Source organism: Dama dama, chromosome 22 (assembly GCF_033118175.1).
Source record: "Dama dama isolate Ldn47 chromosome 22, ASM3311817v1, whole genome shotgun sequence".
NCBI classification, from domain to species: Eukaryota; Metazoa; Chordata; class Mammalia; order Artiodactyla; family Cervidae; genus Dama; species Dama dama.
This window is the reverse complement of record NC_083702.1, coordinates 24,683,438-24,701,578: the sequence shown is the minus strand read 5'-3', so window position 1 is coordinate 24,701,578 and position 18,141 is coordinate 24,683,438. Positions and strand designations below refer to the sequence as shown.

The 18,141-nt window shown below is 40.5% G+C and overlaps 1 protein-coding gene across 3 annotated transcripts in view; it reads left to right on the top strand.

Moving 5' to 3' along the window:
• GUCY2C (guanylate cyclase 2C) overlaps nucleotides 1-18,141 on the top strand; it is a 63,854-nt gene that overhangs the window by 15,470 nt on the left and 30,243 nt on the right. For all 3 annotated transcript variants that reach the window (XM_061125055.1, XM_061125057.1, XM_061125056.1), the window contains 6 exons: nucleotides 1,277-1,394; nucleotides 3,329-3,464; nucleotides 7,564-7,649; nucleotides 8,972-9,083; nucleotides 15,118-15,199; nucleotides 16,213-16,318. In XM_061125055.1, coding sequence (XP_060981038.1) covers nucleotides 1,277-1,394; nucleotides 3,329-3,464; nucleotides 7,564-7,649; nucleotides 8,972-9,083; nucleotides 15,118-15,199; nucleotides 16,213-16,318 — 640 coding nt within the window. The remainder of the gene's footprint in view (nucleotides 1-1,276; nucleotides 1,395-3,328; nucleotides 3,465-7,563; nucleotides 7,650-8,971; nucleotides 9,084-15,117; nucleotides 15,200-16,212; nucleotides 16,319-18,141) is intronic.

Genomic DNA, 18,141 nt, shown 5'->3' with positions numbered 1-18,141 from the left:
AAAATGATAAGCAGGTACTTCCCTGGTGGTCCAGTGGTTAAGAATCCACCTTGCAATACAGGGGAGACGAGTTCGATCTCTGGTCTGGGAACTAAGGTCCCACATGCTTCGGACCAACTAAGCCAGTGCTTCACAGCAAGAGATCCCATGTGATGCAATGAGGATTCCTCATGCTGCAACTAAGACCCAAAGCAGCCGAATAAATAAATATCTTAAAAATAAATATATACAGTATCGAGAGTCCTCGATGTGCCAAATGTGTCTAGGAATTGAGGATGCGTAATGCTGTGTTGCTCCCGTCGTGTCCAACTCTTTATGACCCCATAGACTGTAGCCTACCAGGCTCCTCTGTTCATGAGATACTCCAGGCAGGAATACTGGAGTGGGTTGCCAGATCTCCAGGGGAATCTTCCCAACCCAAACAGCAAAAGTGAAAGTCGTTCACTTGTGTCCAACTCTTTGCAACCTCATGAACTGTACAGTCCATGGAATTCTCCAGGCCAGAATACTGGAGTGGGTAGCCTTTCCCTTCTCCAGAGGATCTTCCCAACCCAGGGATCAAACCCAGGTCTCCCACATTGCAAGAGTGAGTCTCATATGTCTCCTGCATTGGCAGGTGTCTTCTTTACCACTAGCGCCAACTGGGAAGCCCAGGAATTGAGAATACAAGGACCAGTTAGCTAATGTTAAGTATGCAGTGTTAGAGAAAATGCTTTATTTTTTTTCATGTTTATGTTTCACCGTCTGGAAAGTAAATTGAATTCATAAACTTTCTCTCTATCCTGTCCCTAAATCTATAAAGCGTTATGAGCACTTAAGGAAAAGAAAGTTTTCAGGTTATCAGCCAAGAGTCATTAAACCTTGAAAACAAGCTTACATATCCAGGGCTCCCCAAAAGTCTTCTTTCTTTTTAAAGAATTATCTGCAGTGAATTGCTAAAGTAACAAATAAACCTCTGTTTGTTAGTATATTCTAGATCCTTGATGTTTAATTTCAGAATAACATATCAAAATATTTATTTTAAAAATATTAAAATTCATATAAATTTTATAAAAAAACAAGTATCTGTATTCTGATCTTCCCTTTCCATTTGTGTTTGTTAGCCACAGCATCTAAGTTCTGCTATTCAAGGAAGCAGGTATAGAAAAAAATAAACTTATCTGGGGAAAAAAATGTTTTAAACTATCTCAAAGCTGATGTACGAATCGGTAGGAGTTCCATTTCCATTTTTTGGAGCAATCTGATTTTCATGAGAAACTTGTGCTATTTATTCCAGTGACCACTACTTCATGGACAATGTCACCGCCCCTGACTACATGAAAAATGTTCTTGTCCTGACCCTGCCTCCGGAAAACTCCGTCTCAAATAGTTCTTCCTCCAAGAATTTATCACTGGTAAACTTCATAGACATATATACTCTTATTCTTCTGGCAAGGGTAAGATGCCATTCTTCCATTTAGGACCCAGATTCTAAAATGAGCAATTTTTTCCCCGACTGGTTCCAGTTTACTCAGCAAATGTTAACTGAGCCGATTATGTGTAATAGCAGGATTCTTGCTATTAAAACTCCAGGACTTCCATGGTGGTCCAGTGGTTAAGAATCTGGCCACCAATGCAGGAGACACGGGTTCAATCCCTACTCCAGGATGATTCCACATGCCATAAGCAGGTGTGCCACAACTACTGAGTCAGTGATTCTAGAGCCCATGCTCAGAAGCCACCACAATGAAAGCCCACACATAGCCACTAGACAGTAGCTCCCGCTTGTCAGAACTAGAGAAAGCCCACACACAGCAATGAAGACCCAGCACAGCCAAAAATAAATAAATAAATTTTCAAAAACTCAAGCTCTTTCTGTGTGTCACTGTGCTAGGCTGTGGTCAGCACCACACTGCACGCTGCTGTAACATCCGAACGGAAGTGACATTGCAGGATGATCAGAAGAAGCCCTGCTAACTTAGGGGAGGTACATGTTAGACAATGTAGACTAGATGAAGTTCCCTACATCCTAAAGCAACTTTCTGCTAGCCCTGGTATCAGAGTTCTACCTCTAAAGATACATATTCTCAGGTTAAGACACAGTCCTTTATTATCATTAGGTTGATTATCATCCGAATTTGTACAGGAGAGTCCTGGTTTATTCCCCTTATTCCAGCATCCCATCTGGTTTAGCATTTGTCCCAGAAAAAAGAGCCTCCAATTGGACATTAAATCATTAATGTCTTGATTAAATGCAAGACCCCAGACTCTTAACACCACATTGGATTTTGATGGTCACTGCACCTTAATGCAGCTAAACTCACACACACGGTTGAGAGCAGGTTTGGAGAAGGGACGGGGGGAAGGAGCGATCAGTCCTGAAGACCCCAAACCACTTTAGGATGACGAGGCCCAAAGAGCGAAGAATCACCACTTTGCCTAGACTGGCAGTTCTAAGCCCTCTGTTTTGCAACCCTGCCAAAATTTGGGGCTGTAACCCCTTCGGGGGCTGGGTCTTAACTGGTGCTTTTCATCTCGAGAAAAGATGATTTCAGCAAAAGACACTGAAGCCAATGAGAGATGTTTTCATTTTTCCTTTTTATATTTTCTAGCATATACTTCTGGGTGTCATATTCAGATTTCACTTGCACAGCTTCTAGGCCCTGGCAAAAGTCTGATTCTTTACAGGCGGGTGGGCCAAATTGTCTGAGCTGACTGAGCTCATTCAGTCTCAGGGGCATTGAGCTTTCAATCCAGCCCAATTCTGTGAAAACCACCACCCAACTGTCACAGAGGCAGAGGAGTCTCAACCCCTTCTTGTGTTCCCCAGGGCAGACATTTGTGTCTGCCCTAATACCAAATCAGGACTCTCTCCAAAGCAAATACAGTGGGGTATCATCCAATCAAAATTCTTCCTATCCATCACGATACTCAAAGGCAGTGGGGTTGTTTTTGTTGCTGTTCTCTTTTATTCTTAAATGAAAACATTGTTTCTATATAAAACCTTATGAGAATTGAAAATGCTGTAAGTTGTTCTTTCTGGTTGAAATGAAATATTTTATCATCATGGGAAAGAGGAAGCACAGCCACTTTTAGTTCCTTCCCTAAAGGCAGTGTTCACAGTTTATTGATCCCAAGAGAAGACAGAATTGTGATGTGGGGATGAGAAGGAGCCCTGGTCCAAGGGAGGTTTTTCCAAAATTTCCTTTAATCCCATCCCTGCGATTTCATTAGTATTCTTTTACCTTTCCAGTTACCCTGCTTGACCCCAACAATGTTTTTTCCAGGTTCAAGACCAGAATCTTGGTTTTTTTGGAACTCATATTAAGATTTTTCTTTTCTAATTTAGGCAAAAAATGATTTTGCTGCTGCCTACCTGGATGGAGTCTTGCTTTTTGGACATATGCTGAAGATATTTCTTGAAAATGGAGAAGATGTTACCACCTCTAAATTTGCTCATGCTTTCAGGAACATCACTTTTGAAGGTACCAGTTGCCTAAGAGGAAACTACACTTTACTTCCAGTTTCCCCAGATATGCGCCCTATAGACAGTAAAGAGATGGTGTGGCAATAGATGGGTCAACAATTAAATACCTTTAACTTAACTGGAGGCAACAAATGTGCAAAAGTTCAGTTGTTGGGTAGAATGTTCTGTATTTGTCTGTTATGTGTAGTTGGTTTCTTGTTATGTTCAAGCCCTCTATTTTCTTACATATTTTCTATCTTGTTATTCTATTCATTGGAGAAAGTGGAGTGTTAAAATCTCCAACTATTATTGTATAAAACAGTGCATGTGTGGTCAGTTGTGTCCAACTCTTTGCTATCCCATGGACTGTAGCCCGCCAGGCTCCTCTGTCCATGGCATTTTCTAGAGAAGAATACTGGAGTGGGTTGCCATTTCCTACTCTGAGGTCTCTTCCTGACCCAGGGATCAAACCTGCATCTCTTGCATCTCTTACATTGACAGGCAGATTCCTGACTACTGGCACCATTATTGTAGAATTGTTTATTTTGTGCCAATTTTTGCTTCATATATCTTGTTGGTCTGTTATTAGGTACATAAATGTTTATACTTGTTTATATATTTTTGCCCTATTGAGTGTTTTATTAATATATATAATTAAAGTCCTTGTTTCTGATAAACTTTTTTGATTAAAAGTCTGATCACTTTTGTCTGATATCAGTATATCCACCTCTGCTGTCTTGGTTAATAGTTGCATGGAATATCCTTTTCCATCCTTTTGCTTTCAAACTATCTGTGTCTTGGGATCAAAAGTGAATCTCTTTATAGACATCAAATAGTTGGATCACTTTTTAATCTAATTTTCCAATTTCTATCTTTGATTGGAGAATTTAATCCATTTACATTTGAAGTAATTACTGATCAGTTCAGTTCAGTTGCTCAGTCCTGTCCGAGCCTTTGCAACCCCACACTGTGGCACACCAGGCCTCCCTGTCTATCACCAATTACCAGAATTTACTCAAGCTCATGTCCATTGAGTCGGTGATGCCATCCAACCATCTCATCCTCTTGTCGTCCCCTTCTCCTCCTGCCCTCAATCTTTCCCAGCATCAGGGTCTTTTCAAATGAGTCAGTTCTTCGCATCAGGTGGCCAAAGTATTGGAGTTCCAGCTTCAACATCAGTCCTTCTAATGAATATTCAGGACTGATTTCCTTTAGGATGGACTGGTTGGATCTCCTTGCTGATAAAGAGAGATTTATTCTGTAATTTTGCTATTTGTTCTTTATATGCTGCATAGCTTTTTCATCCCAGTTTATCCATTACTGTCTTCTTTTGTATTTATTTCTTTACACTGAAATGTTTAAATTTTTTTGTGTGTATTCTTTAGCTGTTTTCTTTGTGGTTACCATGGGAATTAGATCCTAAAATTATAACCCTCTAATTTGAATTTATACTGGCTTAACCTCAATAAATACAAAAACTCTGCTCCTTTAATAGCTCCATTTCCATCCCTCTCAGACACTGGTGTTGCAGAACTACATCCTTATGCTTTGTGTCCAAATAGTAAACTAATTATTTTTTAAGCATTAGTCTCCTAAATTGTCAAAAAAAAGGTAGAGTTACAAATCAAAGTTACAATAATACAAGTTTTTGACTAATTTTTTTAAACATATTCATTTCTTAAGTAATGTAGAAAAGAAGCAGTAAAATAACACATTGTTTTTATAATAATACTAGTTTTTGTAATTGCTTGCTTATTTACCTTTACTGGAATGTTTATTTCTTCGTATGGCTTCAAGCTACTGTCTGGTGTTCTTTCATTTTAACCTCCTAGACTCCCTTGAGAATTTCTTGCAGGGAAGATTGGTTGGTAAAAATCTCTCAGCTTTTATTTATTTCAGAATATCCTACTCTCCTCACTTTTGAAGGACAGCTTTGTTGAATAACAGATTCTTAATTGATATTTTTTTCTTTTAGCATTTTGAATATATCAGCCCACTGCCTTCTAACCTTCAGAGTATATAGTGAGAAATTTGCTTTATAATCTTATTGAATATCTTATATGTGATCAATTACTTCTCTCTTTGCTGCTTTCAAAAGTCTATGTCTTTGACTGTGGACAATTTGATTATAATGTGTCTTGGCATGGATTTCTTTAAATTCATTCTACTTGGCATTTGTTGAGCTTCTTGGATGTTTATATTCATATCTTTCATCAGATTTGGGACATTTCCAGCCATTATTTCTTCAAATATTCTCTCTACTGTTTTCTCGCTCTTTCTCTTCTCCCTCTGGGGCTTCCACAATGCGTGTGTTGGTCTACTTCGTGGTATTCCACAGGTCCTTTAAGGTCTGTTCACTTTTCTGCAGTCTTTTTTATTTCTTTTCCTCGGATTTGGTGATTTCCATTGTCCTTTCTTCAAGTTCCAGCTTCCTTGGGGCTCAGACAGCAAAGAAGCTGCCCACAATAAGGGAGACCCAGATTCAGTCACTGGGTTGGGAAGATCCCTGGAGAAAAGAATGGCTACCCATTCCAGTATTTTAACCTAGAGAATTCCATGGACAGAGGAGTCTGTTGGGCTGTAGTCCATGGGGTCATAAAGAGTCAGACACAATTGAGTGACTAACACTTTCACTTTCTTTTTCATCTTCAGGTTCACTAATTATTCTTCTGCCTGCTCAAATATGCCTTTGAATTTTTCATTTTAGCCTCTATACTTTTCAGTTCCAGAATTTCTTTTTTTTTTTTTATGATTTCTTTCTTTTTGCTAATATTTCCATTCTGTTCATAGATCAATGCCTTGACTTTACCCATGTCTTCCTTTAGGTCTTTGAGCATCTTTAAGGTAGTTGTTTTAAAGCCTTTGTCTAGTAGATCCACCATCGTTTTCTCAGGGATAGCTTCCACTGGTTTATTTTTTTCTATTGAATAAATCATATTTTCCTGTTTCTTCATATGACTTGTAATTTTGATTGAAAACTGGACATTCAAATCTAATAATGTGGTAATCCTGAAAATCACCTGGGGAATGGTGAGTTTTCTCCTTCTCAGGGCTTGCTGTTACTTGGTTTTGCTTTTTGTTTTTATTGTTGTAGGCCATCTCTGCTGAGGATCAGCCTGAGATGGAAACTTAAGGTCTTCTCAAGTTTTCTGAGTCTCTGCCTTCCCCTCGGCATGTGTAGTCACTTTCTAATCTCCCCCATATGTGAAGTTGCTTGAATGTTGTAGTCTTCAAGGCCTGGCTCTCAAGGGGGAAAAGAGAGAACAAAGGGAGCACCAACCCTTTACATTCCTTGAAAGTCACATCGGCAGTGGGGGAAAGTCACATCAACAATGGACCAGGGGCAGAGGAGATGCAAAGACAATGGCCCCCTCCTTTTTACTTGCACCTCTGTGGTCATAAGTAGTAATTAGCCACCTGCTAGCTGTACCTATAACCTGGAGCAATTAAATAATATCTCTGACCTCCGATTTCTCATCAGTAAGATGGAGATAACAACAGTTTGTGTGTCATGGTGTTCCAGGAGGATTAAAATAATAAGTGCACATAAGATACTTAGCACAGAGCCTGGTACAGTAAACATTACTAGCTCTTATTTTGAACCATGTGACATTGTTGATACTATCATTTTTTTTTAACCTAACAAGCCATTTCATAGACTCATGCTATATGGCTGAAATTTCACAGATGAGAAAACTGAGGCTCCAAGAACTTAATTTTCTCAATGTGTTCAGCTAATAAGTGATAATGAAGGGATTTTGACCTTTTAGCAATCTACTTTAGGTTGTGCAATGACTTAAACACTGTGCCACTAGTTAACACTCTCAGCAAAAACTTGTCTCAAATCATCAGGAGAAACCTCCTGACTATATTTAGTGTCATCATCCTAAATGCAGTGAAAGAGAGTTTTCCTTCTTACTAAATAGCGTCTCTCATAGAAATATCCTTCAGCGATCTCAGAGCCAAGAACCAATGCCCTCTAATTACATCATTAAGGTCAACAATTTTTCAGTAAAATAGAGCAATCTGAATCTGCTTTATGCCCCGTGTCAGGATGTAACTGGTCTTTCAGTCAGGAAGTCAATGATGGTCTCTAACTGTTTCTGATTTTGCCCTAGGGCATATGGGTCCTGTGACTCTGGATGCCTGTGGGGATATTGACAATACCATGTACCTTCTGTACACCTCTGTGGACACCAGCAAAGTATGTTCTTATCAAGAACTTGGGGTCAGGTGACTGGGTGAGGAGGGTTATCCTGAAAGGCAAGTCATAGAGAAGGACTAGGAGAAGTTATGTTTAGAATCTACAAGTTAATTTCAGATTTACAGTTATGCCCCTCTTGGGGCCACATTCCTTAAACGTTTTCTCCCATAGAACTTCTTATTCAGAATATCCACTCTATTTACTATGTAAAACATACCCACCAAGAAAACACTGATATGAAGACCAGACTGTTGATGGGATACCAATGAGAAGATGACAGATTTTCTTTTTGGTTGTTTTTTTTCCTAAGAATTGTTTATTCATTTCCAAAACTAAAAACTTCAATGAAACATTCCCTGTCCTCTCCCTCTGCAATCTCATGAAAATCATTAATTGTGTGATCCCTCGGGCACATAAAAATAGCCCTGTAATGTTATGCTATATGTACACATGGTATATATACACACATAGTATTATATGTGAATATGATACATATTATTATATTAATATGTAATATTAGTTTATATTCTGCTGTCAAGTTAAGAGTATAGTTTTGAGAATGTAAAACTTTGATCCAGCATGTTTTGAGGGATCAGTGGTGAATTTTAGAAGGGTGATCATTTTGGAGATGTCTCTTACAAAGCTGACTCAATATATGCAGCAGTAATTTAAGGATATATTAATATTTCTATTGGCACATTGCTTCAAAAAGAAACTTTTTATAAGAAAGCACATTAGAGCATAGAGATAGAAGAGATTCAAAAATCATGTAATTGATAGAACTTAAGGAATGTAAATTCTCTAGCAGCCCCTTGACATGTATAAATATAGATGATGAATTTTGACTATGGTGTATTTTCTCTCAAGCCATCATTTTTAATAGCAGTTTAATATTGTGGAAAACACTGGTGCCTCCCTTGTCATGTGACTTAGAGCTAGCCATTTAATTATTCTTGCCTTTGTTTTCACAAGAAAATGAAAGACTTGAATTCTCTAAAGACCCAGAAAATGTCTATTGGGCAGGCATAATGTATGGTCATTAAAAACAGAAAACTATTCAGCCTAATAGTGTTCATGATGAGAACCCAGTAGATTCTAACTAGTTCCCAGCTGTGTAACATTTGCCTTGTTTCACTGAGAAATATAGATGGCAGATTCACTGTGCTGTGCAACAGAAACTAACATGACATTCTGAAGCAACTATGCTCCAATAAATTAATTTTTAAAAATTCAAATGTCATCGGGAAGGACAGTGAATCTCATCAGAAGTCATTCTAACATGTCTTTTTCTCTGCACCCTTCTTTTTCATGCCCTGACACAGTACAAGGTTCTTTTGACCTATGACACCCGTGTGAACCAGACTAGCCCTGTGGCTGAGCGCCCCATGTTCATCTGGAAGAACCACAAACTTCCTAATGATATTCCAGGCCGGGGTAAGAGATCCTTCGTGAATTTCCTTTCCCTAAAGTTGTTTTTTGGAGAAGGAGAGTAAATTCTATGGTTTATGCAATTAGCTTGTGGTTTTGTTTAGTTTTGTTTTGTTTTACTTATTGTCTGAATAAGATGCGCCAGATTTGTAAATACGGACTTTACTTCTCTGCCCAATGAATGATATATTACAGTTCTGATAAAACACCAAAAATATTCCATTCTAATTTAGCTATACCTATCTTTAATATGTGTTCTATCCACCCTTTGACATAAATTTTCCTATAGAAAACTAGGTTTGGCAGTTGGCAGAATGAACACAGAGAGTCTCATTGTATTTACATTTTACTACAGGAATCTCAAGGAATGTATTCAATGTGTTTCAGCAAGGAATACTTGATGTCATCAGGCTGAGGGGTGGTCAGTGAGCTTGACCTCTAAATTCTCCCCTTTTGCCTTAGAGCATACATGCTTGGGTCATAACAATGGTTACCTACCTACCTGAGGTGAGGTCCCATCATGTCATGAAAGTCCTAACACGGCCAGACCTTCATCCATGCAACTTGAAGTACAACTGTGTATGACACTATCACTAGACAGGCCAGCCAAGTGTCTCCTGAGCAACAAGGTCTCAGGACGCTCTGCCCTTGGCTGGCTTGGCCAAGGCTTTCTGCAATGAATAGTAAGTAATTCCACATTACTAATAATTTTTAGGGAAAAAAGTTTAAATTTGAACAAATATTTATGTCCAAAAATGCAAAAAAAAGGTGCAAACACTAGTAATAAAATGACTTTTTTTGTTTTATTTTTATCATAGAAATTTCATGCACATGATTTTAAAATCCTAGAGTAGAAATATTCATAACAGAAAGTGAGTGTACCTAGTCCCACCTCTGTGCATCTCTGGTCTTATCCATTCTGCTTAGTTTTTTGCATATTTCTAAATTATATGCGTGTATTTCTTGATTTACGAGCTTTAGATGTTATCTATTTCTTGTATTGATAAATTAAAATTTAGTTCATTTTCATTAGGCATACTTTTCTCAAAGTTCTTCTCAACATAGTTGTGTCTTTTTGTCAATACATTTAGTACATTATAATTTTACATTTGTAATTTTAATTACTATGTATAAGCCTGGAGTTCTATCAAATATGTATAAAGCTTCTTGCTTCCCAAAGTTGTAAGATGAAGATGTTCATGTCTCTGTCCTTCCTTCTGCCTCCTTCTCACCTCCCAAATTCTCCTGTATTTTTCTTTTATTTGTCAGGGCTGATCATATTTATTTGCTAGCCATAGGAAGCCTGGCATTTACCTGTAAGTTGATTCTTTAAATTGAAAATCGTTAAATGTTTTCATTATTATTATTTTTATGAGGCCCAATAGTGTATAGCCCCAATCTCTCTCTTTTGTGACACACGTGCACACAAATGGATTTTTTAAATGTGAAATTCTCAAAATATTTTACAGTTTTATTTTTAGACTACACCTTCCTTGAACATTTATCCTTGGAGTTTGGCTATCTCTCATATTTTTGCTGTAAGAAAAATACCTGTCTCCTTCACCATATTGCTGTTATCTTCTAGCTTCTTATACACTGTCTATTGCTTGGAGTCCATCCCATTTCTTCTTCTTGAACCCTCTACCTTATGAAAAAAATAGGAAGTTAGAAGATTCAAGAGGCAGCCTGTGAGGCATGTGTGAACCATGACCTTCTTGTACAGTGTTATTATTGTTGTCCTTATCACTCTAGTCCTCTGCCCATGCAGAACTCTGCTTCAATGATGCACTGGGTTGAATCCACATTTTCCTGAATTCCACTTATTCTTCTGTGAATCTCTCAAACTCTTCCATCTATACAGTTTCACCTACATACTAAAAAATCAAATTCCTTACACTTGCCATTGACTTCCCTCAGTGACCTGGTTGAGCTTGGAAAGGACCAGCGGGCAACACTATCATTGACTGTGCATTCCACTCTGACTTACTTTGCCTCTGATTTGTTCTCTGAATTGAAAAGCAGTTGTCAGTGTCTTCCTCTATGACTCTTCCTTAGGTATGTCAGTTTCAAAGACATCAGATAGTCTTCTCTTCCGAATTCTGTGCTGGAAACTATTTTATCTTCTAATATTCAATGGTTCCCATAAGAAAGTGTTAGTCGCTCAGTCGTGTCCAACTCTTTGTGACCCCATGGACTATAGCCCACCAGGCTCCTCTGTCCATGGCATTCTCCAGGCAAGAATACTAGTGTGGGTTGCCATTCCCATCTCCAGTAGTTCATCCCAACCCAGGGATCGAACCCTGGTCTCTCCTGCATTGCAGGCAGATTCTTTACCATCTGAGCCACCAGGGAAGCCCTCCCATAAGAAAACAGACGTATAAACTAAAAGGGTAACTGAAATAATGCCACTTGGGAGGCACATTCCAAACAATTTTCTTCAGAGAACAAAGATGCAGCATCTCTATTACCAATGAAGAGATTAAAAAATGAAGGATATCTTTTTAAAATTTAATTTTTAAAATTTATTTTCATTTTTCAGTCAGTTCAGTTGCTCAGTCATGTCCGACTCTTTGTGACCCCATGGACTGCAGCATGCCAGGCTTCCCTGTCCATCACCAATTTCCAGAGCTTACTCAAACTCATGTCCATCAAGTCGGTGATGCCATCCAACAATCTCATCCTCTGTTGTCCCCTTCTCCTTCCACCTTCAGTCTTTCCCAGCATCAGGGTCTTTTCAAATGAGTCAGCTCTTCACATCAGGTGGCCAAAGTATTAGAGTTCCAGCTTTTAGCATCAGTCCTTCCAAGGATTAGTCAGGACTGATTTCCTTTAGGATGGACTGGTTGGATCTCCTTGCTGTCCAAGGGACTCCCAAGAGTCTTCTCCAACACCACAGTTCAAAAGCATCAATTCTTCGGTGCTCATCTTTCTTTATAGTCCAACTCTCACATCCATACATGACTACTGGAAAAACCATAGCTTTGACTAGACGGACTTTTGTTGCAAAGTAATGTCTCTGCTTTTTAATATGCTGTTAGGTTGGTCATAGCTTTTCTTCCAAGGAGCAAACGTCTTTTAATTTCATGGCTGCAGTCACCATCTGCAGTGATTTTGGAGCCCCAAAAAATAAAATCTGTCACTGTTTCCATTGTTTCCCCATCTATTTGCCAAGAAGTGATGGGACTAGATGCCATGATCTTAGTTTTCTGAATGTTGACCTTTAAGCCAACTTTTTCACTCTCCTCTTTCACTTTCATCAAGAGGCTCTTTAGTTCTTCACTTTCTGCCATGAGGGTGGTGTCATCTGCATATCTGAGGTTATTGATATTTCTCCCGGCAATCTTGATTCCAGCTTGTGTTTCATTCAGCCTGGCATTTCACATGATGTACTCTGCATATAAGTTAAATAAGCAGGATGACTATATACAGCCTTGATGAACTCCTTTCCCAATTTGGAACAAGTCTGTTGTTCCAGGTCCAATTCTAACTGTTCCTTCTTGACCTGTATACCAGATTTCTCAGGAGGCGGGTCAGGTGGTCTGGTATTCCCATCTCTTTAAGAATTTTCCACAGTGTGTTGTGATCCACACGTTCAAAGGCTTTGGCATATGCAATAAAGCAGAAGTAGATGTTTTTCAGGAACTCTCTACTTTTTCGATGATTCAGCAGATGTTGGCAATTTGATTTCCGGTTCCTCTGCCTTTCCTAAAGCCAGCTTGAACATCTGGAAGTTCATGGTTCATGTACTGTTGAAGCCTGGCTTGGAGAATTTTGAGCATCACTTTGCTAGCATGTGAGATGAGTGCAGTTGTGCAGTAGTTAGATCATTCTTTGGCATTGCCTTTCTTTGGGATTGGAATGAAAACTGACCTTTACCAGTCCTGTGGCTACTGATGAGTTTTCCAAATTTGCTGGCATATTGAGTGCAGCACTTTCACAGCATTATCTTTTAGGATTTGAAATAGTTCAGCCGGAATTTCATCACCTCCACTAGCTTTGTTAGTAGTAATGCTTCCTAAGGCAAAATGACTTTGCATTCCAGGATGTCTGGCTCTAGGTCAGTGATCACACCATTGTGATTATCTGGATCGTGAAGATCTTTTTTGTATAGTTCAGTGTATTCTTGCCACCTCTTCTGAATATCTTCTGCTTCTGTTAGGTCCATACCATTTCTGTCCTTAGTTGTGCCCATCGTTGCATGAAATGTTCCCTTGGTATCTCTAATTTTCTTGAAGAGATCTCTAGTCTTTCCCATTCTGTTGTTTTCCTCTATTTCTTTGCACTGATCACTGAAGAAGGCTTTCTTATCTCTCCTTGCTATTCTTTGGAGCTCTGCACTCAAATGAGTATATCTTTCCTTTTCTCCTTTGCGTTTAGCTTCTCTTCTTTTCTTAGCTATTTATAAGGCCTCCTCAGACAACCGTTTTGCCTTTTTGCATTTCTTTTTCTTGGGGATGTTCTTGATCCCTGCCTCCTGTTGAGTGTCACAAACCGTGTCCATAGTTCTTCAGGCACTCTGTCTATCAGATCTAATCCCTTGAATCTCTTTGTCACTTCCAATGTATAATCGTAAGGGATTTGATTTAGATCATAACAGAATGGGGGCTTCCCTCGTGGCTCAGTTGTTAAAGAGTCTGACTGCACAGCAGGAGACCTGGGTTCGATCCTTGGGTTGGGAAGATCCCCTGGAGAAGGAAATGGCAACCCACTCCAGTATTCTTGCCTGGAGAACCCCACAGACAGAGGAGCCTGGCAGGCTACCTTCTGTGGGGTCACAAGAGTCAGATACAACTGAGTGACTAACATACCTGAATGGTCTAGCGGTTTTCCCCACTTTCTTCAATTTAAGTCTGAATTTGGCAATAAGGAGTCCATGATCTGAGCCACAGTCAGCTCCCAGTCTTGTTTTTGCTGACTGTATAGAGCTTACTATAGAGCTGCAAAGAATATAATCAGTCTGATTTCGGTATTGACCATCTGGTGATGTCTATGTGTAGAGTCTCTCTTGTGTTGTTGGAAGAGGGTGCTTGCAATGACCAGTGCGTTCTCTTGGCAAAACTCTGTAGGCTTTGACTTGTACTCCAAGGCCAAATTTGCCTGTTACTCCAGGTATGCCTTGACTTCCTACTTTTGAAGTGCTTCCTACTTTTCCTACTTTTTAGAAAATTTTCATTTTTAATTGGAGGATAATTTCTTTACAATGTTGTGTTGGTTTCTGCCACACAACAAAGTGAATCAGCCATAAGTATACATATGTCCCATTCCTCTTGAACCTCCTTCTCACCCCCATCCCAACCCACCCCTAAAGCTAATTTTTATTTTATTTTGGAATGTAGTTGATTTACAATGTTGTGTTAGTTTCAAGTATACAGTAAAATGATTCAGTTGCACATATACATATACCCATTCTTCTTCAGATTCTTCACCCATATAGGTCATTACAGAATTTTGAGTAGAGTTCCCTATGTTATACGGTAGGTCCTTGTTGATTATCTGTTTTATATGTAGTAGGGTGTATATGTTCATCCTCATTTATCCTTCCTTCCCACCTTTCCCCTTTGGTAACTGTAAGTTTGCTTTCTAGGTCTGTGAGTCTGTTTCTATTTTGTAAATAAGTTCATTTGTATCATTTTTTAAATTTTTTTCTCAAGATCTTTTTGATGTGGACCATTTTTAAAGTCTTTATTGAATCTGTTACAGTATTGCTTCAGTTTCATGTTCTGGTTTTTTGTCCGCGAGGCATGTGGGATCTTAGCTCTCTGACCAGGGATCAAACCCAGAGCCCCTGCATTGGAAGCTGAAGTCTTCCACTTCACCACTGGGTCACTAGGGAAGTCCGTGTATCATTTTAGTTTTTTTAGACTACAAATACAAGTGTTATCATATGACATTTGTCTTTCTCTAAAAAACAGAGCTCTGAAAAGAGCTCTCCTTTTCCCCTTGCTCAAATTATCCTATACAACTAGACTCTTGTGAAATGCATTTGTTCTCTTCCCAGGGATCCTTCCTAGTGTAGTTTTCACTGTGTTTTCTGCCACAGGCCCTCAAATCCTGATGATCGCCGTCTTCACACTCGCGGGAACAGTGGTCCTCCTGCTTCTCATCGCTCTCCTGGTGCTCAGGTACCTGCCGGCTAACCTGGGGTGCTCATCTCTCAGGTGGAGGGGTGGGTGAGAGTGGGGCATCTGATCCCTGTTGACAGTATACATTCACAAGAAGGTCCCTGGACAGAGCTAAGATTATAAAGGCATTCTGCATCAAAAAGTCTGTCTAGAGCAGAATACTGCTGAGCGGATGAATTAGAGCTTGCCCTCAGAGACATGCGTGCGTGCGTGCTAAGTTGCTTCAGTCAAGTCCAACTCTCTGTGTCCCTGTGGACTGTAGCCCGCCAGGCTCCTCCGTCCACAGGATTTCCTGGGCAAGAATATTGGAGGGGGTTGCCATGCCCTCCTCCAGGGAGTCTTCCTGAGACACCTGAACTCAGATCTCAGTTCTGACATTCACCAGTTGTGTGATCTTACCTGTGTTATTAGCAACTTAAGCATGTTACTTGGCTTCAGTATCTTTGTCTGAACTGTTGTGGGGAATTGAGATAAAGTCTGTATAATGACCATAGAATTGGCATTCTGTGGGTGGAAATAGCTATTTCTGCTCTTTTATTAGTACATTATGGGACTTTTCAAAGTCTCTCTATTACATACTTTCAGGCTGAAGAGTCTTTGTGGTTGTTGTTTAGTTAATTATTTAGTTAAGTGTTGTTTTTTAGCTAAGTATTTAGTTAAGTATTATTGTTGTTAAGCATTTAGTTAAGTATTACATACTTTCAGGCTGAAGAGGCTTTGTTGTTAAGTCCTGACTGAATCTTTTTGCAGCCCCGTGGACTGTAGTCTGCCAGGCTCCTCTGTCTGTGGGATTTTCCAGGCAAGAATACTGGAGTGGGTTGCATGTCCTCCTCCAGGGGATCTTTCCGACCCAGGAATCAAACCTGTGTCTCCCATGTTTCCTGCATTGCAGGCAGATTCTTTATCATCTGGGCCATTGGGGAAGCCCCCCATCAGAGCTCTAGATGTCAACTAATGGTCAGAAACAGAATGACATAATAAAAGCCTATGGGCTGGCTCTGTTCCTTTCACAGAAAATATAAGAGAGAACATGCACTTCGTCAGAAGAAGTGGTCCCACATTCCTCCTGAAAACATCTTTCCTCTGGAGTCCAATGAGACCAACCATGTTAGCCTAAAGGTAAGGCGTCCCTTACCTGGTGAAGAATGTGCGGACTGGTGCAACTTCCCAGGGATTTGAGGAGACTCTGGTCCATGGTACAGAACGTGCCAGGCAGGGTCATTTGTTTCAGAATCCAAGAGTTAGATGTTAGAATTCTCAGCTTCCTGCCTTTCCCTTGATTCTTCATGATGGTACTTGATCCAGTGAACACTTTGGTGGAGGCTGAGATATGGCATGTTACTCACTTTTGGCATGTGACCCAGAAGAGGAGTGCAGAGAGGGAGGATTTGCTATGGAAAGGATGTAGGAATGGGTAAGGCATCTGAGTTCCCCTAAACCTGGGGGATCTACTCTCTCACACTCAGGACGTGTGACTGACTTGCTCACTGCTGAAAAAAGAGTCCTCTGCCCACACTTGCACTCAGCCAGGAAGGCTCAGCAGCCACCAGCAATACCGCCTCCTGTGGGCCGTGGTTAATTCGGGACCTGCATGGTCTTATCTCCTCCTCGCCCGGACCTCAGGAGATGAACTTTATCATCCTGTCTTTGCTGATGAGGAAAATGAAGGACACAGAGTCGAGCAGCGGGGCCGGGTCACACACACTAGGGAGTCAGGTTACTGCAGATGTAACCCGCCAGCACTTCTGAGCATTTCTCATGTGCCTGATACCGGGACCTGTTTCATTGTTTCTGAGCTCTTTGAGGCATCGGGGCTAGAATTTCAAGAACGGGCCACAGTCTGAACCCACCCCGTGTCAGTGTGACACTTAACACTTAACCATCAGAGGTTTTCTGGGTTTTTTTCAGATTTTAATTCATTTATTTTTTGACTGCCCTGGGCCTTCGTTGCTGCTCGCGGGCTTTCTCTAGTTGCAGCAAGCGACGGCAACCCTCCAGTTGCGGTGTTTGGGCTTCTCATCGCAGTGGCTTCTCTTGTTCCAGAGCACAGGCTCTCGGGCACAGGCTCAGTAGTCCCAGGCTTACTTGCTCCTGTGAGATCCTCGCAGACCAGGCATCAAACCCGTGTTCCCTGCATTGGCAGGGCAGATTCTCAACTACCGGACCACCAGGGAAATCCCAGAGGTTTTATACCAAAGCAAACTAGGGGGAGGTGGAGTCCCAGAACCTCCACGTGAAGGAATGAGCGGGGTCCCTAGGAGTAGGGCCAAGCCGACAGGACAGTGTGACTTGAGACGCCTCCCTGCTTAGAATCAGCAAAAATAAAATTGCCACATGGGTCAGGTTTGTGTCTGGAGCCTTTCCACCAGCTCTCTGGGCATCCCACCCCAAGTCCTGCACGCGGCACTCCAGTGGCTCAGATCCCCTCATGGCTCAGTGAGGACTAGATCTCCCTTTCCTCCAGAAATGCTCCATGCACCAAAGTAACACTCCTATTAAGTCCTGAGCCACAGAAATAAAAATGCTATTGACAAAGACCAGGAACTTCCCCGGCGGTCCGGTGGTTAGGACTCCATACTTCACTGCAGTGGGCACAGGTTTGGGTCCTGATCAGGAAACTAAGATTCCCCCATGCTTTACAGTGCGACCAAAAAAATAGTTTTTTAAAAAATTTTAAATTAAGAAAAGATCAATCTATCTCAGGCACGTGTCAGGAAGAAATCAATTCTCTCTTTGAAAATCCAGTAATCTTACAATCATTTACATTTCACATTGCATCTTTCCATTTGATTCTCATCAAAACCTGTGACTGTAATTGCAAACGATTGTAAGATCGTTGGGTTTTCGAAGAGAGAACTCATGAACCTGAATGACTTAGTGGCAGTACCGTAGGAAGGGAGGAGGAGACCTCTAGAAGGAGTGAGTGGTCCCCACCTCTGGTG